Raw genomic sequence first — 23,217 nt, 5'->3', positions numbered from 1 at the left:
AATGTGTTGTTCAGTCCCACTGTATTTATATAATTTCTGAAGTTTCTTTTGTTATCTTCTAGTTTTATTCCACTGGGGTTAGAAATGATGTGATTTCAATTCTTAAAAATTTTGTGGTCTAATAACTAGTCTATGCTACAGAAGTTCCATACACTGTTGAGAAGAATGTACATTCTCCAGCTGTTGGATAGAAGGTTCTGTAAATATCTGGCAAGTCCCTTGATCTATGGTATTAGCTTAACTCTGATGTTTCTTTTTTGATATTTTTATCTAGATGATCTGTACGTTTAGAAGCATGGGTATTGAAATCCTCCCTTATGTTGTATTGCACCCTGTCTCTAAAACCTACAGTGTTTGTTTTAAAAAAATGATTTGACATTAGGTGCATTCATATTAAGACTTATATCCTCTGGATGAATTGATCCCTTGGTCATCATATAGTGACCTTCTTTGTCTCTTCTTAGTTTTTGTCTTAATCTGTTTTTTCAGATACAAGCATAGCTATTTCTGCTTGCTTTAGGATTCAAATGGTTTGGAATATCAGTTTACATCCTTTTACTTTGTGTTTTACAGAAGAAGTGAGTTTTTTGTAGATGTTATTTTCTGTAATCCTTTCAACCAGTCTATATCTTTTAACTGGATGATTTAGTCTATATTCAAGGGCATAATTAATAGGTATGGACTTAGGCTTGTCATTTGGTTGATTTTTGTACCATTGGTTTTAAAATATTCTTTATTCTTCCTCTTATTCATATTTGTGGCTTAGTGTGTTGACAACCTTTGATTCTCTTCTATTTCTTTTGTGTATCTACTCTTTATATTTGCACCTGATCTCATGATGCTAGTTATTTCACTTCTGAATATTGGGCACACTTAAGCGTCTTTTGCAAGGTTTAGTGGTTGTGGATTCCCTCAGTTTTTGTTTGTCTTAGAAGGTCTTTATTTCACCTTCATTTCTGAAAGATAGCCTTGCTAGGTATGATAATATTGGTTGGTACTTATTTTCAATCAGGACTTGGATTTTATCATTCCATTCCTGGCTGATTTATATCATTTCTATGGAGAAATCTGCTGTTAGTCTACCAGGAACTCTTAAATGTTATTTGGCACTTTTCCCTCGATTTTAATTTTTTTTTCTCTTGCACTTTTGACAATAGCTCCTTGTCATATCCTGAGTACTGGGAGATGATGTACAATCCTTTTCCAAAGTAAAAAGGCTGTGCAAACTTTAGGTTACTTATCTAAATAAGTTGTAAGAATTGTGAAACTTTCCAATACCTAGGATCGCTAGCATCTCTACTAATAGTTTTCTGAGACTCTTTCAAGTTTAGTCCTACAGAGGGGGAACTCCTCTGCCTGGAGAGCTAGGACAGAAAATGCCAGAATATTTTGTTACTCTTATTATACTGGCAACACAGTTCTCTCAGTCTTGCAAGGTTCTAGTCTCTCTCTCTCTCTCTCTCTCTCTCTCTCTCTCTTGTGCATGCACACGTTGATTTTCAGTGTTCTTCCGTAGTCATTCACCTTATACTTGTAACTCTCATTTTTCTTTGTGGAGGAGGAGGTAAACAGTAGATACCACATTCAAGTCATCTTGAAATTCTCTACTAAGAAATATTTTTATTGAAGGCTTTGATGTTATTTGTTTCAAATATTTGGAATAGAATTTTCGGGTTATAAGAATTACCTTATCTAATACATATCTAATGTACTTGATGTTCTAAGAAACCACCAGTTTCCTGAGGAGCTTTATTATGTTTTGAATCTTAAACATCCCCCAGAAGTCTCCTGTGTTCAAAGCTGATGGTGCTGTTCACAGGTGTTGAAACCTGTAAGAGTTGGAGCCTAGTGGAAGAAAAGTCATTTGAGGTAGACCCTTGCAGGTGATATAGGTACCAGACCTAACTTCCTCTTTCTTTTTTTCTTCCCAGTCACTATGAGATAAGTAGTTTTGCTTCACCAGGTACTCCTTGCCATAATATTTTCTCTCTCAGCAGGCTGCAAAACAATGAATCCAGCCACCCATGGACTGAAACATCCAAAAATTTCTTTAAGTTGATTTTCTCAGGTATTTTATCACAGTGATGAAAAGCTAACTGGTACCAACAAATGGAGTCAGTGCTGTGACTATACCTGACAATGTGGTTCAGAAGCCTTTGGAATTGGTTTGCAGAAGGAATTTGGAAAAATTTGGAGATGAAGATTAGAGAAAGCCTAGAATTCTGTAAATGGAGCGTTCATAGATTCTGGTAGGAGCCCAGAAAACCAGAATGCTGATGGAAATGTGGACAGTAAAGGCTGTGATGATCTGTTTGAGTTAGAAGGAATACTAGAGGCTATTTCTGCTATACTCTGGCAAACAAATTGTCTGCCCTGAGACTTTGATGCTTAGTTTAAATGAGATGGACTGATTTATCTGGTAGAGGAAATTTTAAAATAACACAGCAGTCAAGTCTGGTTATTGCTGGCTTCTTTTATCCATATTTGCAGTGAGAATCAGGAGTTACAAGCAGAGGGGAAAGATTTGACATACCTGGTGTTTGGCCAGAAAAGAAGTGTGTTTGATAACGATACTTTCCTTGGAAACTTTAAATTAGCACAATTAAAAAAAAAATTATAATTTGTTCTAATTAGTTATACATGACAGTAAAATGCATTTCTGCACTTTGATATATCATACATAAGTGGGGTATAATTTCTCATTTTTTCTGATTGTACATGTTGTAGGATCACATCAGTCATGCAGTCATATATGTACATAAGGTAATAATGTCTATTTCATTCTACTACCCCTCCTATCCCATAACCCTCCCCTCCCTTCACTCCCCTCTACCTAAAGTAACTATTCTTCCCTAGTGCCACCCCGTCTCTTATTGTGAATAAGCATCTGCATAATAGAGAAAATATTCGGCCTTTGGTTTTTGGGTACTGGCTTATTTTGCCAGTAGCATGATAATCTCCAACTCCATCCATTTACATACAAATGGTATAATTTCATTATTCTTTAAAGATGAATAATAGTCCATTGAATATAGATAAATTTTCTTTTCTATTCATCTATTGAAGTTCACCTAGGTTGGTTCCATAGTTTAGCTATTGTGAATTGAGCTGCTATAAACATTGACGTGCCCGCCTCACTGTAGTATGCTGATTTTAAGTACTTTGGGTATAAATGGAAGAGTGGGATAGCTGGGTCAAATGGTGGTTCCAGTCCGAGTTTTCTGAGGAATCTTCACACTGCTTTCCAGAGTGGTTACAGCAATTTGCAGTCCCACCAGCAATGTATGAGTGTGCCTTTTCCCCACATCCTACCAACACTTATTATTACTTGTATAATTGCCATTTTGACTGGAGTGAGATGAAATCTTAGAGTAGTTTTAATTTGCATTTCTCTAATTGCTAGAACTGTGGAACGTTTTTTCATACATTTGTACTCTTCTGTGAAGTATGTGTTCAGTTCCTTAGCCCATTTATTGATTGGGTTATTTGGTTTTTTTTGGTGTTAATTCTTTTGAGTTCTTTATATATCCTAGAGATTAGTGCTTTATCTGAGGTGCATGTGGTAAAGATTTTCTCCCAATCTATAGGCTATCTCTTCACATTATTGATAGTACAATTAAAAAAAAATGTCATGTACTTTGCACTGAAACAATAGGAAAGATTTCTTGAGGGCATCTGAGGAGTGGGTAAGATCTCACCCACGGCATGTTCAAAGGTATAAAAGTATAAACCTTTCAGCAGGCCATATAGCCCATCTCGTAGAGTGCCTGCCTCGCATGCTGGAGACCTGGGTTCGAGTCCCCAGCACTGTTTGATTGCGGAAATAACAAACAAATGAAACAAAGTATGAACCTTTTATTTGAGAAGGGCACCCTGCTTGCACAGGACTGTCCTGGGATTCACTTCCCTGTGTTCAGCCATCGAGGCACTCAGATGTTGCTGCAAATATGGTTTAGGTGGGTCCTTGTTTAGCTCACACCAGTGGCAGACATTGGCATCATATATAGAGGGCTGATTTTAAAGGATTGAAGAATGTAAAAGAAATAGAGTTATAGAGACTTCCACTGAAATTTCAAAGGAAAGCCTTGAAGACCAAGCAGAGTGTGGAAAGGTTAGAATCCCTGTGAGCAGTCTCTTAGTGTATAAAGTTGAAGCCACTGTGGTGATCTCAGGAACGTAAAACATCTTGAGGGAAGCTGTAGGCAGTGAGCAAAGCCACTTTAAGAAAGAGGCATGGCCACCCAAATCTGTGGGTGTTCACTTTTTACCCGCGGGATTTTATGTTGGCATTTCTGGATTTTGCTTTGATCCTTATTATTTCTACGTTCCTATATCTTGGAATAGGAATGTTTATCTTGCGCTATTGCATCTTAGAATTGTTCTTCTGATATTTACAGGGGTTCAGAGCTTAGAGTTTCCCTTGAGTCTCAGAGGAGAATTTGGACTTGAACTTTTGAGCAATATTGAAACAGTAAAACTTTGGGGGCTAGGAACATAATGTTATGTCTTAGATCTTAAGTGTCCCACTAAAGTCTCATGTTTTAAAGGCTTGGTCTTCAGTCAGTGGGGTTGTTGGGAGCTGGTGAAACTTGGGGATGGTGCCTAATTGATGGAAATTAGGTCATTGGGGATGTATCCTTGAAGGTAATATTGGGAGCCTGGCACCATCTTTTATTGCTTCCCAGATGACACAAGGTGAGCAGCTTTACTAACACATTTTCAGGCCATGATATTCTGTCTCTGTACAGGTCCAAAAGTAGTGGATCCAACTGATCATGGACTGAAACTATAGGACAAAATTAACCTTTGTTCCTTGAGTTGATTTTCTCAGGTATTTTGTCACAGCACTGGAAAGCTAACATATGGCTGCATCATTTTACATTCCCATTAGCCATGTAGGAGAGTTCCAGTTGCTTCATATCCTTTAACAGTTGGTGTTGTGATTCTGAATTTTATATCTGCAGTCCCTGGTTTTCAGTAGTCTTAGTTCAAATCAGGTTAAATCTGGTAAGGTTCAATGAGTGATAGCCATGTGCAAGGGCCCAAACTGTTTTCTTGAGAATAGTAGAATAAAATGCAAATTCCTAATACATTAACAAATGTTTGATCCAAATAATAATAGCTACTCTTTAGTTCTTATTATAATCAAGGGCTGATAAGGGCAAAAATAGTCCAATATGGGAGAAGAAAAAAAAATGCCTTTTATATCACAATGTGTACCAGGCTAGAAAGAGGTAAGGATGGAATGGAAAAGACACTTGTACAGTGGTCCCTCAGTATCCACAATGGATTGGTTGTGGATACCCCTTAGGATACCTAAATCTGTGGATATTCTAAATCCCTTAATTAAAATGGTACAGTATTTTTATACACATTACTCCTGTGTATTTTAAAACATCTCCAGATTTTTTGATACCTAATGCAGTGGGAACTATGTGAATAGTTATTATAAAGCCCTGTTTAGGGAAAAATGACAAAAAAGTCTCCATGTTTAGTGTATATATATATATGTGTGTAAATTTTAAGAATATTTTTTATCTGTAGTTCACTGAATCTGCAGAAACTGCAGATCCTGAGTCAACTGTACTACAGAATGAGGATTAAAAGTTTTATCTGATACTGGCAAAGCAGAAGCAAGCACTGAGCTCAGAAAACCAGTGTTATAACAGTGACTCAGCGTGTGGACGCAGGTAAATCAGCAACTTTCTCCAGGTCTTAGGTTGGCTTTCTATAAGGAGCTAACATCTTCCCTGGTGACCTATAAATCTTAAAAAAAAAAAAAGGCTTTGAGGTGTGTGTGCATATATAGAAGCAAAATAGATAATACATGAAGTACTGAAAAAAGGTAAGAGGAAAAAAAAATCCTACCACTCTGACAACTATGTTCAAAAAGTCACTAGAGAGTAGTACAGTATGAAAGAATTTTGAATTGGGTGTATTTAAACTTCTGTTCATTAACCAAGTGACCTTTTTGTAAGTCTCTTCTCTTTCCTGATTTCAACATTCTTAAACTAATTTAGGACTTTGTTTTGACAACTTATTCATTTGGATTAATACATGGGTTCATGTTTATTTTTAAGGAAAATAGATATATCCTGGCACTTTATCTGGATATTTATCACACAGGAAAATAATAAGATCTAGATGTATCCCTTACAAGAAGTTAGTTGGCAGCAAAAGGATGAAAGGTCAGGAAACACTGAGGAGTTTGCATGTAAATTGCTCAGATTTATTCTCATCTTCATTAGTTTTCAAAGGAAACTCCTCAGCTGTATCATTTCTGTAACAGGATATTTTAAATACATGAACAAGATAAGGAAGACCATGTTTTTGTATTTTTAGTAGTCCTATGTTATTTATGCATTATACCAATGCCATTATATTTACTTTCATTTGAAATTCAAGACAGTTCTGGGAAAGACTAATAGTTCTCAAACTTTGTATATTCTACCATGATGCTGGAGGACGAGTTTGGTACAGTGTGGCAGAGTGTACTAGGTCACTGTGTCAACAAGATTTGTGTGTCAACAACCCATAATTTGAACAGTTAAATATTTTAAGCTAGGAATTGGAGCGATCACAAGAGTGAGGCTTCTTTTTTTTTTTTTTTTTGGCGGGGTGGGTGAGGTGGGAGGATACTGGGGATGGAACTCAGGGGCACTCAACCACTGAGCCACATTCACAGCCATATTTTGTATTTTATTTAGAGACAGGGTCTCATTGAGGCTGGATTTGAACTCACCATCCTCCTGCCTCAGCTTTCTGAGCTGCTGGGATTTCGGGCATGTGCCACTGGCCCGGCTGAGCCTTCTTTATTCTAAATCTTCTCAACAGTCCTCTCAAGATGTAGAAAAGGGTAATAGATCATTCATCATCCTAGATATACTTCAGTGTCAGCTGAGACTTAGAGTGTTTGCCTGGAAAAACACTTCAACTTGGTCTGGTCTAGACTTCCTGTTCCCCGGGGTAATTCCCTTAGTCCTATTCAGCTTGACAAATCTTTGTGAGCATGCATGTGTCCTCAGGTAGGCAGGGCCTACAGCAGGCTTGCTTCTGCCCATACAAACTCCTAGGTCTTTATACATTGTACAGGGCAAAGATATCAAACAGTTCAGCAGACAGTTTCTAGAAAAGCAATGCTTTGGAAACAGCTTGGGATTGTTGAAATAATTTGATCACTCCAGGAGGCCAGGGGGGAAGGTGGATGAAAATTCTTTCTCATTTTGTCAAAGCATAGAAAACCAGGGTATTTCATGATTTTAAGTATGCGGTGGCTTGTCTTTTTCCCCTTAAAGATAGCAAATTTCTAAGGAATAATCCATTTCCTTACACTGTGGAATTTAAATATTTTAAAAATTTGACCCAAGTCGGGTGATGGGACTTGGCAAAACTGAGGGAGATCCATGTGTCATTTGTAAACTATTCATTTTGCCTGGTTAATGAATTAAAAATCCCACCACAGGGGCATCTTACCTATTGGTAATCTTCTTGCTGACTCTCTGTTGGGTCATTTGCATTGTCAACCTGACTATTCATTTCAACTGTAACCAGAAAGGATAACAAAAAAGTTAAATATTTATTAAACCTAAATCTCTTAAACACAGTTGTGGTTTGGATCTGGAGGTAGGATCCAGTGAGAGGAAGCAAGTCACTGGGGAATATTTTGTTCCTGGACACTCACTCTGCTTCCTGGTTGCCATTTTACACTATCTTAGGCACAAAGCAAAGGAGCCAACAAACCTCAGACTGAAACCATTTGCCAAAATAAACCTTTCCTCCTGTAAGTTTTTTCTCAAGTATTTTGTCAAAGTAACAGAACACTAATACACCATTAAAATGGCCTGTAACTTGATACTTTACTGAGTTTCTGTCTTACACTTTTTCTCATTTTTTGTTTTTATCCATTCAAGTGTTTGAATCCATTCTCATGTTTTTATAGGTAGGGAATGACACTCACCTACAGTTTTTCTATAAACTGTAGAAGCTGAGCTATCATTTCATACTAGATTTTGGTTTGGCAATTTAGGTATATTTATTACTATCCTTACATAAATAAATTCAAAGGCCTTAATAGAAAATAAAGAGAAAGCAAAGCAAAACAGATAATTGAAATGCAGAGAAGTAAGCAACTGCTTTCAAAATGGCAATGTCAATAGACTTGTTTGGTTTGCCACATTTTCAATTTCAGAATTCAAAGCAGACTCTGCAAGCTTGCCAATGGGTATAGCAGCAGACACCATAAACATCTAACCAGATCACGCATCTATGGAAAAGTATGCTTTTACTTTACTGTGTATTCTATGTGAGGATTTGCATAAAAATAGAATGCATAATTACTGCATTTCTCCTGTAGTTAAAAGCAGTCACTCTGGAACTTTCCAAGGGTCAGCAGGTTTAATGAGATTGATATGGTTAAAGCATCCAACCACGTTCTGTAAGCTGAGACTGGACAGTGGCCAGATAATCTATAACAGTAGAGTTCTACTTAAAACTCAATAGAAACCAATCTGGGTGACCATATCACAGTCTCTGATAATTGGCTCAGAATATACAGGACTTAGTCAGTGATGGTCAGTTTCTGTTATTTTCTGTACCTGCTTTCAACTTTCCCAGCCAGGGAAAGACCTCTGAACTAAAAACCTAAGATACCCCACTTTAGGTAACAGTTTCCAGATTCCCCATACCAACCACCTCCAAACACAAGTGATAATGACTATATTCACTATAGTAACCTCTGAATAAGTAATTTCCATTTTTTCTCATTTAGTTGGTAATTTATTTGCACAAAACCAACAACCTAAATCTTTTTCTCAGACATGAAAGCTTGACTAGAAAAAAATAGTGGCAGATGCTGGTTTCACACTCCAAAAATTCCTGAAAGAGCATCTGTGGGACATTCTATGGTTTCCCATTCAACTTTCCCAAGCAGGTTCCTTGTTGTCACCTGCAAACTATCCTGGGTTTCTATTGATGTGTAAGCTCATTTCAAACCCCACAAGTAATCTGACCAGCTATGGCAACTTTGTCAGTGTAAAGAAAATCATTCATGCACTGTTCATCCTGGTACACAAGGTCATTGTAAGTGCACCCATCAGTGTGGCAAAGTACAGGATAAAATAAAAGGGAGCCTTTGTTTTCTGTTCCCTCTCCCAGTGGACACTTTTAATGTTACTATACATGTTAGTTTTTCATTGCTGTGACCAAAATACCTGATGAGAATGAGTTTGAGGAGGAAAAGTTTATGTTAGGCTAAGGCATGTTTGGCCAACTCCATTGCTCTGGGCCCAAGGTAAGACATGGCAGGGGAAAGCTGTTTAACTCGTTGCAGGTAGGAAGCAGAGCATGCACAATGAGCCAGGATCAAAATATAGTCTCCAAGGTACACCCCCAGTGACCTACTTCCTCTTGCCACAACCTACTGCCTAAAATTACCACCCATTAGTCCATTCAAGTTATTAATCCATCAAATGACTTAACCCATTTCATTATAATGAGGTTATAATTATTTCACTTCAGATTATTGCTACATTGGATATCATGTTCCTAACACGAATGTTTTGGGGGATACTTTAAACCATAACACTATAAAAAAGCATTTCATGCTCAAATAAGTAAAAAAAAAAAAATCATGCTCAGATGAGTAAAAGATCAGTTTGCATAGAAGAGGTTATAATTAAGGGAGGCAAGTTTCATGGTAGGCCTATGTGGGGGATACCTGAAATAAGAAATTTTATTAAAATTTTATTTAAAAATCCTTTGGAAAAAATTCAGCCAGTGGTAACTGAATGACAAAGTCATCATTAACTCAAAGTAATTTACTTTTCTTCTTTAGCTTAAAAAACAAAAAAACAAAAAACAAAAATCCTCAAACCAAGAGGATCCTTCAACAATCATCTCCCCACAGACATCAGGATGGATATTCACACACTAAACTGCTTTCACAGGAACTAAGGAAATCAGATGAGAGACCACACTGACTGCTTTTTTTGAACACAATAAAAAAGGCATGAAGAAAAGAGTTGCCTGTGGTGTCCTCCATAAATCCAAGCATTATGTCACACTCTGAGCATACAACCTGTCAAGACCAGCATGACACTGAGACAGGTACAAGGCCCACACTGCTATTAGACTCTGCAGGTCCCTGCAGCTGTGAGATGTGTAACCCAGCTTTAGCACCTGCATTGGGAATCAAGATACTGTCTCTACCATCCATCCACCAAACTTGGGCAACACAGCTATTACCAAGCCAATGCTCACGAAGCTCTGACGCTTCCATGGCACCAGGTAGAGACCTATACTTCGGAAAGATGGGGATTATTTTGAACTGCATTACTGCCAGATATGATGTAGACCCTACCCTAAGGCACCTGAGACTCTGCATGTCCTTAAACCGGTGAGAATCAAGCACAGCTCAGCTTAGCATCAGCCAAGTAGCCAAAGGACTGCATTCATCAATCCTATCCAGCTTTGGAAAGCACAGTGAGATACAAGGTGGCATTTTCTGTGGTAGGATCAGTTAGGAAGCTTAAGATGTTTCCCTAGAACTTAGTGCTAGGGTAGTGAAATCTATAAGCATGCCTGTATATCCAGCCTCTGGAATAGCTCCAGTGCCAGGGGAAGACACCCCGAATCTATCAGACTTCTATTTCAATTAGCTTCACTGTGATTGGTTGCAGCAATCTTGGGTCACAAATCCACTTCAGTGATAGACAACCCATAGCAGTGTGGGCCCTGGACCTCCTCCAATATTGTGCTAGTCTTGGCAGACTATGTCCTCAGGATGTGATACAACTTGGTGGCCACAGGTGTGATATAGGTGCCTGGGGTTGGTACATCTATGGTGAGATTTTTCCAGAGTTGGGCTGAATCCTGCAGTGCCCCACCACAGGTTGATAACTATGGAGAAGGCATCTGAGCCTACCCTGGCACTAGGAAAAGATTTGTGAGGATACATTACTCTTTATAGATACTCTAGTTTGTTTCTTTAAAATATACCAGTAGTGAATTTGGAACAAACCTGGACTTGGATTGCTCTCTAGTCCTGAAACAGTGACAACACATGAAAATTCCCATCAAATCTGAAACTGGATGAGATGGTAATTTTGGGCTCAGAAAAAAATCTAACAAAAACGAACTATCCTGCTCAGAATTTGTGAAGAGATAAGCACAAACCCAGATTAGGAAGATCACAATAAATACTCAAATTTTTAATGCCTAGATGATGTCTCTTGATAATAAGTATCAAGAACTTTTCAGGAAACAACTACCTCACTTAATAAATTAGGTGCCAGAAACAAACCAGATAGTAATCAGTATGGGAGATCTCTTAAAAGTTAAAAATAGCTATTTTAAGGAAACTCAATGGGCTTGAAGAAAACAAACATTTCACTACTCTAACAGTTTAAAGAGATGGAAGCAATTTAAAAATATCAAATTCATGAGCTAAAAACATATATTCATAAAAATGAAAAGTATGATAGAACAAAGTTAGTTTGAAGACAGGCTATTTGAAAACATAGTGGAAGGAGAAAAAAAAATGGGGTTATTGGGGGTTCGAGAAATACTTGAGAATGCCAAAAGAGCAGAAAGTTTATTCAAACAAATAACAAACTACCCAAACCCAGAGAAGGATATCAATATTCAGATATGGGAAGGTCAAGTTTATCTCAACTGAGGCTACTCTAAGAAATCTTAAAATGAGTCTCCAAAGGTGAAAGATAAAGAGGTTCTAAGACTACAAGGGAAAAGAAACAACATCTAGGGGAGTCTCAGTTTTTATGAGAGCTGGCTTCTCAGCAGAAACCTTCCAGGCCAGGGGAATGTGCACAAAGACTGTCACAGTATTGAAGGGAAAAAACTGTCAACTGGTACTATTGTACCCAATAAAGCTATCTTTTAGAAATAAACAAGGGATAAAGACACTTCCAGATGAACAAAAACTGAGATAGTAGATCTTTACTTGTATAAGAAATGTTAAATTTCTTTAAACTGAAAGACATCAGTAAGAAGAAAACAGGAATGCATAGAAATCCCTGGTAAGAGTAATTATAAAAATTCAGAATGTTCTAATGTAAGTGTGGTATATAAACCATTCTTTAGTATTAAGTCAAAAAAGTCATAATTACATTAATATGTTAAGCAGTATAAAAAGATGTAAATATGGTATATCTAAAATTAAAAATGTGGGAAGTAATGGAGTGCAAGGATCCAGTTTTTAGCACATTTTCTCTTGTTCTTTGGGTTTTGTTCTTTGTTAAATTGCTACTATTTCAAATTGTTATTATTAAAAGATTTTTTTAAGTCTACTGGTAATCACAAACCAAGGAATAAAAACACTACTGATCACTTAACCACACACACAAAAAAAGACTATAAAGGGGAGAAAACAAATTAAATAATAGCTACAACACTACCTTACTTGAGTGCCAATTAATTAAATTCTCCAATTGAAAGAGTAGCCTGGTATGGTGGTGCACACCTGTAATCCCAGCTACTCTTGAGGTTGAGACCCTAGGACCTCATTTGAGCAACTTAGTGAGATCCTGTCTCAAAATAGAACTTTTAAAAAAATGGGGCTGGGAAGGTAATTCTGTTCTTCCCTATTATGCACAAACAACAAAACAACAAAACAACAAAAACCAGTAATTGAATGGATAAGATCTAGCTGATATGTTGCTTATGAAAAACTCACTTTCCCTCCAAGGATACACATAGATTGAAAGTGAAGGCATGGAGTTAAATATTCCCTAGGAAAGGAATCCAGAAGAAAGAGTGGCTACACTTAGATAAAACAGACTTTAAATCAAAAGCAAGAAAAAGAGACAAGGAAGGTCATCCTATGATAACCAAAGGGTCAATTCAGAAAAAGGAAATAATTCTAAATATATGAAATCCAGTATCAGCACCCAAATATATAAGGCAAATATTACATCATTGCACTACATAATACGCGAGGGCTCTTAACGCCCCTTTCAGTGATGGACAGATCATCTAGACTAAAGATCATACCCTAAAACAAATGGCCCTAACAGACATTCTGTCAAAGAACTGCCAGATATACGCTTTTCTCATCAGCACATGGAAGGAACATTCTCTGAGACATATGAATGGCCACAAAACAAGTTCTCATCAAATTTTCAAAAAATGAGATCATAGTGAGTGACTTTGAGAATTAAAAAAAAAATACATGAAAATCAAACAACTTGCAACCAGTGGATCAAGGAGATCAGAAAGGAAATTTAAAAATTTCTTAAATGAAAATGGAGACACAATATACACAAACCTATAGGATATGGCAAAAGTAGTACTAAGAGGAAATGTTATAGCAGTCAATGCTTACATCAAAAAAAGCAGAAATCTCTCAAACAACCACTTGCTTTATCTCAAGGGATGAGAAAAATAAGAACAAAACAAACCCAAATATTAGTAGAAATAATGATCAAGCAGAAATAAATGGAGACCAAAACCAAGAGCTGATTCTTTGAAGAGCAACAAAACAAACTAATAGCTAGAGTAAAAAAAGAAAATAACTAATAAACTCAGGTTATAAAGATAGACATTACAAGTAATACCAGAAAAATAAAAAGAAGCATTAGAAATGATGAAATATATGTCATATTTGATAATGGAAAATGTGACAGAACCAATAAATAGAGATGGAATCAGTAATAAAAAAGGCACCCATCCAGAAAAGCCCAGGACCAGATGACTTCACTACCGAATTCCACAAAATATTTAAGGAAGAACTAATACCATTCTTCTTAAGTTATTCTAAAAAAGAGAAGAAGAAGAAATTCTTCTAAACACAATCTTTGAGAGCAGCATTACCCCAATGCCAAAACCAGATGAAGATAAAACAACAACAAAAGAAAAAAAAAAAAACCCGCAAGTCAATATCCTTGAAAAACATATGTAAAATCCTCAACAAAATCTAGCAAACTGAAAGCAGTAGCACATTAAAAAGATTTTTCACCCTGATCAAATGGGATTGAGAGGAAAGGAAGGAGGCCCATTATATGCATATCAAAAAGTAGGGGTGGGAGGGGTGGGGGAGAAGGGAAAAAAATGGCAGAATTAATCAAACAACATTGCCCTATGTGGGTTTATGATTACACAAATGGTATGCCTTTACGCCATGTACAAACAGAGAAACAACATGTATCCCATTTGTTTTCAATAAAAAAAAAAAGAAGTGAAAATTGGAAAAAAAAAAGTATGATACATCACATCAAAAGAATGAAGGACAAAACTATAATTTCAATAGATGCAGGAAAGACACTGGATAAATTTCAATGTTCTTTTGTGCTAAAAATGCTGAACAAATTAGATATGGGGAGGAGCATACCTCAACAAAATAAGGACCATTTATATTGAGCCAATAACTAATGTTATCTTGAATGGGGAAATGCTGAGAACTTTCCATGTAGGATCTGGAACAAGACAAGGAATGTTCATTTCCATCACTTTCATTTAACATAATTCTGCAAACAAGAGAAAGAAAGGAAGGGTATCCAAACTGGAAATGTCCTTGCTTGCAGATGACATGATTAAATAATACAGAAAACCCCCAAAACACACCCAAAAACTATTAGAGGTAACTAACATTTCAGGATACAAAATCAACATATGCAAATGAATAGTATTGCTGTACAACAGCAGCAAATAATCTGAGAGAGAAGTCAAGAAAACAATCCCACTTACAATAACTAAAGAAGTAAAATACCTAGGAATAAATTTAGCCAAATAGGTGAAAGATATCTATAATGGAAAATCTAAAAAAATTGATGAAAGAAATTGAAGAGGACACAAAAAACTAGAAAGACATTGTGTATTCATGAATTAGAAGAAACAATATTGTTAAAATGTTCCTACTACCCCAAGTGATTTAAAGATTCAATTTAATCACTGTCAAAATACCAATGATGTTCTTCACAGAATGAGAAAGACAATTATATGGAAACACTAAAACCCCTAAATAACTAAATCTATCCTGAGCAAAAGGAACAAAGTCAAAGGTACAATAGTACCTGACTTCAAAACACACTGTGGTAAATCAAAACAGCATGGTTTGGGCATAAAAACAATCTTATAGCCCAATGAAATAGAGAGCCCAGAAGTAAGGTGTTCACACACCCACAGCCAACTGATTTTTGACAAATTTGCTAAGAAATACATTGGATTAAATGATAATCTTTTTAATAAATGGTGCTGGGGAAATTGGATATCCACATGCAAAAGAAGAAAACTATACCTGTTACCAGTTACAAAAATCAACTGAAAATATCAACAGAGTGAAGAGACAACCTGCAGGTAGGTGAAAATATTTGCAAACTATAGATCTGACAAATGATTTAGATCTACAATAGAAAAGGAACTCCAAAAACTCAGTAGTAAAACAAAAACTAATTAAATATGGGCAATAGATATAAATGGATGTTTCTGAAAAGAAGACACAAATGGCCAATAGGTATTTGAAAAATGTTCAATATCATTAATAATCAGGAAAATGCAAATAAAAAACCACAATGAGATCACCTCATCCCGGTAGGAATAGATGTTATCAAAAGGATAACAAGTGCTGGAGAGAATGTGAAGAAAAGGAAACCCCTGCACAATGTTGGTGGGAATATAAATTAGTACAGCCATTATGGAATACAGTATGGAAGTTCCTAAAAAAAAAATTGAGATAGAACTATCATATGATCCAGCAATCCTACTACTGACTCTATATTCAAAGGAAATGGAATCTGTATGTTAAAAAGACATCTGCACTTTCACGTTCATTACAATACTATTCACAATAGGTAAGAAACAGAAATGTGTCCATTAACCGATGAAAATATATGTGTACACAACAGAATACTATTCAGCCACAAAAAAGAATGAAATCCTATTATTTGTGACATGTATGAAAGGAGGCCATTATGTTAAGTGAAATAAGCCAGGAACAAAAGATAAGGACCACATGATCTCACTCATAAGGAATCTAAAAAAGTTATCTCAGAGAAATTAAGAGTGGAACGGTGGTTACCAGAGACTGGGCAGTAGGGGTGGAAAAGGATGGGAAAATGTTGATCAATGAGTTGAGTTAATTTTTACCCATTAGAGAGGATTAAGAAATTCTAGTGTGTTGTTGCACAGTAGAGTGACGACAGATAATGTTTCAGATAGCTAAAAGAATTTGAAAGTTTTTACCTTAAAGAAATGATAAATATTCAAGGAGATAAACACATTTAACATGATTCAAACATTACATATATGTTTTTATGTATCAGTTAAAATTACTCAGATGGCAAGATATATAAACAGTTTACCACCTGACCAATTCTGAGTTTCCTAAGCTCTACGGGGGCAGTGCAATTAATTATTAAAATATGTTTTCAAATAGTGTTTTTCTAATGCAAGTAATTTCAGAGGGTACTTGGTGTGATTGTTTAGGTTCAATGGGGATGTTAATATGTCCAAGGCTCAGAATCTTGAGAGGTTATTATGGTTTAGAGATGAAAGGTCCCCCAACTACTCATGTAATGAAGGTTTGGTCCCTAGTGTAGCAATGTTCAGGGGTGGGCCTTTGGAAGGTTTTTGATTCATGAGGGTTCTGCTAATCAGTGGATTAATCCATTGGGAGCTGAGTGGACGACTGGGAGGTGGTGGAAACTACAGGCAGATGGGTCATTGTTGTTGGAAGTAGGTTAGTAAGGGTATGGCCTTCTGGACTACATCTTATCCCTGTCCCCGTCCATTCTCTTTGCTCTCCTACTGCCATGAGCTGAACAGCATTCCTTCATGATGCTGTTCTACCATGATGCGCTTCCTCAACTTAGACTCAAAGCAATGGAACCAGCTAACCCTGGATTGAAACCTCTGAAGCTATGACCAAAATAAATCTTTCCTCCTCAAAGTTGCTCTTCTCAGAGGTGTTTGTTGTTGTGCTGATTAACACGCATGCCTTCAAAATTACATGTGAATAAAGGATGGTTTCTGTAAATTTTTAAGGTACTTGTAAAGAGTCACTCTGTTTTTGGCCAAGGAATCTGTTGTGATATAGTGAGTTCAAACAATGAATGTCTAAGAATTATCTTAATCCAAACTCAAGCTAGGTCTCACCTGAATGCTGAGTGAGGCAGGGATAACCGCAAAGCAAGTACATTCTGTAGAAGTAAGTGATATTTCTATGAAGCACCAGGTTTAGCCTTGGGATTACCCACTTATGGCCTCAGTAATGCAAGGTGTGTTTAAACTAAGTCATGTGCTGTTTTTTAAAACAGTTAGTGGTAAAAAAAATAAAGGGGGGGGGAGGGAAGCTGCCATTTTTAGTATTTTCTAGTAGAATATGGTTTTTGAAATTTACTTTGCTCTCACTGAATATGTTGATTCATAGAACAGATAGCTCCCTAAATCCTGGATCATACAGAAAATACGCCAGATGTATAGTTTGAGCTCAGACAGCTCAGAAACTTACCATCAGGACCTGTAGCATTTTCTGTGTCACTGGAGCCTTGACTTTTCACAGACTCCGTAGGTGTATCCTCGCCTGGAGCTGCAAGAGGGGAATAAGATAGTCCCTGATTAATAGAGAACTATAACAGCCTGACTGCCAATTGTTCTGTCACCCTCCATTGCCCTCTTAAATTTAAAAATACTCCTGGGATTCAACTTCTTTTGCAGAGAAGGTTAAAGGAGGAAATAGTGGGTTGAGTTGCTGGAATACTTTAGAGTCATCTTCTAAGTTCTTCTTAATTTGTGAGGTGATCACATACATACATACACACACACAATTTCTTAAATTAGAAATCTGGTAGCATAAAATAAAAAATGTGGTTTAATTAGCACAATGTATAATTTAAATTTAGGAAATCCTCTCTCTGTGTACCCTTTAACCTTAGAAGAGGGGAAAAAAAAAAAAAAAAAAAACCATTTTGCCTTAGGTATGCCTGAAAGCTGAAGAATTCATTCTCCTGACACTGAAGAGTTTTAATTATGTTGTTGTTGCTCTTGCTTCAACAAAAATGAATGACTTATTGCCTCCCTAGGAGACCTGAGCTGTTGCCATTGTAGTTTGCTGAGTACTCACGCAGAAGTTCTGGTCATTCTCCATCAACTTCAAAAAAGTATGCCATCCATTTACTGTGCTGGAAGCTATATCCATTCTTAAATGTAATAGGAAGGGGATTGTTTTAATATTGTAAGAATTTTTCCAGAATTCAAAAGGACAATCATCTCTTACTTCTTAGTTAACAACATCTATTTCGTTTTCCTTCTTGAAGAACAAGGGTATTGGCAAATACTGATACAAGTAAAACCCTAGAAAAAGTCACTTAACATTATTAGCATGTCTATACTTCTTTTAAACAGAAGATTAAATTCATTTTCATCATATGAATACGAGAGCAGAGATAATATTAAACGTTTGTCATCTTTCCAAAGGAAGAAACATATTGTGGAAAAGGTGCATTCTTTCCAATGAGTAACTGAAGCTTACAATCAAGAGGTGGACTCAGAAGTGACTGAGCTTCTACCCCAGGTGGATGAGTGGGGAGGACAGAGCTTGAAGACCAAATAGCACAGTGTGAACAGATGAAGAACATAATTTTAGATTTGAGGTCTAAAGTACAAGAAGATTTAAGTGGAGATTCCCAACAGACTTTTAGTGTAGACTTTGAGTGTAAAGGAAATTGTAAAGTAAACATGTAGATATTCAAGAGACATAGTACAGAGAAACATGAGCTTAGATAACTCAAAATGATAACATGAGAAAGAGAAAATAACTCCTAAAGTTCTTCAAGGATTACATGAAAGTAATTGTCCTTGAGTTCTTTCCATTTAGTCCCTGAGGATGAGGTTGAGAAAAGGAAAACAAAACTTAAAACTTCCAGCTGAACTTGTTAACAGTATGTCATATCCTTCCTTACACTGTCAGTTCTAGAATTGGCATCGACACACCCCTTCCCACACAATTACAGAATAAACCAATAGATGTATGTTTGACTCAAAAAACAGAAGTAATAAGGAAAAAAATGGGACTATTTGACTTCATAAACATAACAAGCTTTTGGATGGAAAGATACCACAAGGAATATTTTTTTAAAAGTTACAAATTAAATATTAATATTGGCACTTTGTCAAGGACAAAGGGTTAATAATATCAACATATTAGGAGTTTTTAAAAATAAAGACAAACTAATAGAAAAATGTTCTTGAGTCTTGATAGGCAGTTTATAAAAGAATAATGGCTTGTAAACATGTGAAAAGATGATTCTTTTTGCAAATAGTGAATGAAATGCAAATTAGAATTACAGTGAGAGATTTCTGCTTAAGATTGACTGTCATGTTACAGAATAACCCTCTTACCATGAAAAGCTAGAAATTCTTGGTTAAATTATTAAATCATTAAATTATTAAATTGTTAAATAATAAACAATTATTTAAGGCAGCAGAGAGCCATAAATTCAGAACAAACTTGAAAAGCTACAAAGGGGAGCTGACATTCTACCTGTGCTAACAAACTGAAGAGAGCTTCCAGATTTTTTTGAGGCTGAGGGGAGGCAAAAATTAGAGACCAAGGCCCATCAGGGAAGAGGTACTCTGTTAAGTAAAAATCAAAACAAAACCAAAACAAACAAACAAAAACCCTTCAAGCCTCAAGTTATCCCTACAAAATGTCCTTCATATAATAAAAAATTAAATGGCATTCCAGAAGGACAAGAACAAATCACTGAAAAGAGAGAATAAAAAGACAACATATAGACACATATCAGACATTCAGATATTTAGACACAACTAAAATAAGATGAATGTGTTTAAGAAATTGGATACCAAATTGAAGAATTTTAAGAGCAAAGAAATTTATCAGCGAACTGGGCCCTATTCATGTCAGATGAAAATTCTAGAACTGAAAAATCATTTAATAGGGGAATTTGACAGCAGGTAGACACAGTGGAAGAAAGGATTAGGAAACTGAAAGATAATGCAAAGCCTATAGTACAGATAAAAAACAGATATGAGATAGAATTTATCCTATGTGTAGTGGGACAAAAACAGAATTTTAAAAGATAATGCCAAAATTAATGGATGATATAACATCAGACCACTGTTTCACTAAGCAAAATTAAAGCAAAACAAACCTCACTCAGCCAAATCATTGTAAAAATTGCTGAAAACCAAGGTAAAACTCAAATTATCTAGTGAAAAAGACTCATTAACTTTAATATAGTAATGTAAGACTTGTAGATAAGTTTGCCACAAAAATAATGGAATTCAGAGTGGAATATTTTAAGTTCTATAAGAAATTAACTTAAAATTCCTTAACCTCTCCCACCAAAAAAAAAAAAAAAAAAAAAAACCCAAAAAGCCAAAAAACAAAACAAAAAACAAACAAACAAAAAAAAACATCAAATTTGAAATAAAACTTCTCAGGAAAAAAAGAAAATTTATCAATAGATTTGCACTGAAGGAATACTTTCCATTACTCAAAGTAAGTTCCAAGTAGGTTATAGAACTAATTGTAAAGATAATACAGACAAATATCTATGCATCATTAGGCAAACATTTCTCATTCAAGACAAACAAAACCCTAATCATTAAAGGAAAACCCTGGCAACCTGTAAAACATTAAAATTAGCAATGTAAGTTTATCAAAGCATAAATACAATGGCCTCATATACAGAATACCTAAAGAAACAAATATAACATAAAGAGTGTATCCAATTGAAAATGAGAAAGATACAGACATACAGGCATGTTACTAAAGAGGATATTTTGGCTCTTCACAGAATTTTTTTTTTTTTTTTATGACTTCTATCAAATCTCAGAGCATGTTAAAGCCTTGACTTTTTAACTCGTGAAATGACTATACAGATTTGGACTCCTTACCTCTCTAGGATGCCATCAGAATTAAAGCATTGTTTTGTTTTGTTTTTATAAGAAATGATTACTATGGAATTAGTAAACCTAATTCAGCTTAAACATGGTTTCCTTGACTTTCTTTTTAGGGTTCATGTTTTTGATGGGATTGAGAGGAACCTGTGGCTGATTGATTCAGGAAATCTTTCAATGGAGACAACTCTTTGGCAGCATGGAGAATTTTCTATCAAATAGGCGGGATGCCAGTTTATTACATGATACTCAGTGAAAAGGAAGAATGATAAACACTTTTAGAGGCTAAGAGGAAGGAAAATGTTAGGAGAAACAAAAAAATCCAAAAGGCAAATCAGAAAACAAATTCTTAAAATTTGCCCTGTGCCTGTTCTTTCAGCCTCCTTATTTTACAATGGAATATGTGAGGAATCTAAGATTTTACTCTGTACTGAAACATGTTAGCATGAGATGCAGTGGCAAGTATGAGAACCACAATAGGAAGAAGAGCAGAAAACAAAGTTGTAGTTCTACCTACTGCTACATTCCTGAAGCACAGTGAAGCAGTGTCTATTAGATCCACTTTCAACTCAAGGTATGTCTGGTAGGTATTTTTTAAGTTTGTATCTTGAATGTACGTGATGTGTACATGTGCTATAAATATGTGCATTGGAATACCATATAAATTTGCATAGCCATCTGTATATGTACACATGTGTGGTTGTGTATTTGAAAAAAAAAAAAAAAAAGAGACATTTATTATTCTGACATGCATGTGGAAATGATATTACCCTAATGGCTACTCTCCTGCTGGGCTATACAACTGAGTGCCCCAGAGAAATGAGTCCATTTGGCATAGACAATGGAACCTGATCAAAACTAAAACTGCCTCTACAGCCTATTTATTTCAGTTTGCCTGATCCTCCCGCCATTTTGATTGCTGCTGTTTGGAACACAAACGAGGTATATTTCAGGGCTTCTAGCAGGAGATAAAAGATGCTAAAATAGAACTTGGGACATTTAGCACCATTTTCAATTACCAGTTGCAACTGTACTTCTCAAAGCTTTGATTATAACAGCCTTTGGTAGGTCAGTGACGTTGCAATAAATGAAGCAGGTCTTCACATAAGAAAAGATACCAAGATGCATACAAAATGCAGGTAGCCAGATTTTTAAAATATGTAAACATGGAGAGATATTGAAGGACCCTCCAAGACGTTTTGAGATTTGTGTTGACGGTAAACTCCATACAACAAATAGAATTGCAAATAATTATTTCTCAGAATGCAGTTGTACTGGTGAAATGACAGGTGCGGTGCTCAGGGCCTGCGTTCGGATTTCACAGTTACTGGAAATAGATAATTATTCAGAAGTGTTCACTTCCAACCTGTCACCCCCAGGGCAGACTACTTTACTGTCTCTTGATGCTGTATTTGGCTGTGAAATTTGCTTTGGCCAATGAGACATTAGCAGAATCTAATAGAGACTTGAAATGAATTTGTGCAGTTGGGACTTTGCCTCTTCTGTTCCTTTTACTCTAAAAGGAACAATGGAGGGAGCAGCTGATCCAATAAAGATGAAAACAAGACGCAACTCACATTCTGACATGTTTCCTAGCCCAGACTAGTTGTAGTTGATCTTAATATGCGTGAACAAAAGAATAGATGATCTTTATTCCAAGTCTCTGAGATTCAAGGTGGTTGGTGTACAGCATTATTGCAGTGGTAGCTAACAAATACACTGAATATATGTTTAATGGGCTCAGTCCTAACATTGTTTCTTATAGCTGTAAAATTGCAAGCATGATTTATGCTTTATTTGTAAATATATGATAAATCTGCTAATCTCTTATTACCTAAAATTATCTATCAATCTGATTTGGTCTGAAACTTAGAGAAATTGAATTAATATACACAAAAACTCCATATACAGGCTAAACCTTGTTGACTTTTAATGGTACAAAATGGAAGAACACTGGTCTTAGAGCTTAGGACATCTGTCACATTCATTTAACTCTCAAACTCAAATGGAAGAATGCTATTATTCCACATGCATAAATGCCAATTTAGAACTAAGAGACTTCATTTTTTTTAATCTACTGATTTTTAGGGACGATGAGCTCAAATAGACAATAGACTGCCAAGTTCACTATCTAGGTCTAGAATCCAAGGGCAGTTAAGTGAAAAGAGGTCAACAACCAATTTAATGAGGCAGGAAAGTGTCAGTGTGAACACAGAACTTGGAGAAGGTTTGAATTTCTGTGCTATAGGATGTTGTAATGATATATACTCATCTGTATAGTCACGTCACCAACACTACTTAAAATTAAAAAGTCATTCTTAAACTGTATGGAATCTCAGAAAA

General features: G+C 35.9%; 1 protein-coding gene across 3 annotated transcripts in view; it reads right to left on the bottom strand.

The window, feature by feature from the left end:
- Macrod2 (mono-ADP ribosylhydrolase 2) overlaps window positions 1–23,217 on the bottom strand; it is a 2,075,735-nt gene that overhangs the window by 7,438 nt on the left and 2,045,080 nt on the right. For all 3 annotated transcript variants that reach the window (XM_047537628.1, XM_047537632.1, XM_047537630.1), the window contains 2 exons: window positions 17,462–17,539; window positions 7,474–7,541 (listed from right to left, as the gene is read on the bottom strand). In XM_047537628.1, the coding sequence (XP_047393584.1) occupies window positions 7,474–7,541; window positions 17,462–17,539 (146 nt within the window). The remainder of the gene's footprint in view (window positions 1–7,473; window positions 7,542–17,461; window positions 17,540–23,217) is intronic.

This window comes from Sciurus carolinensis, chromosome 2, assembly GCF_902686445.1.
Source record: "Sciurus carolinensis chromosome 2, mSciCar1.2, whole genome shotgun sequence".
NCBI classification, from domain to species: domain Eukaryota; kingdom Metazoa; phylum Chordata; class Mammalia; order Rodentia; family Sciuridae; genus Sciurus; species Sciurus carolinensis.
The sequence above is the reverse complement of the archived record's forward strand: the minus strand, read 5'-3'. Positions and strand labels throughout refer to the sequence as shown.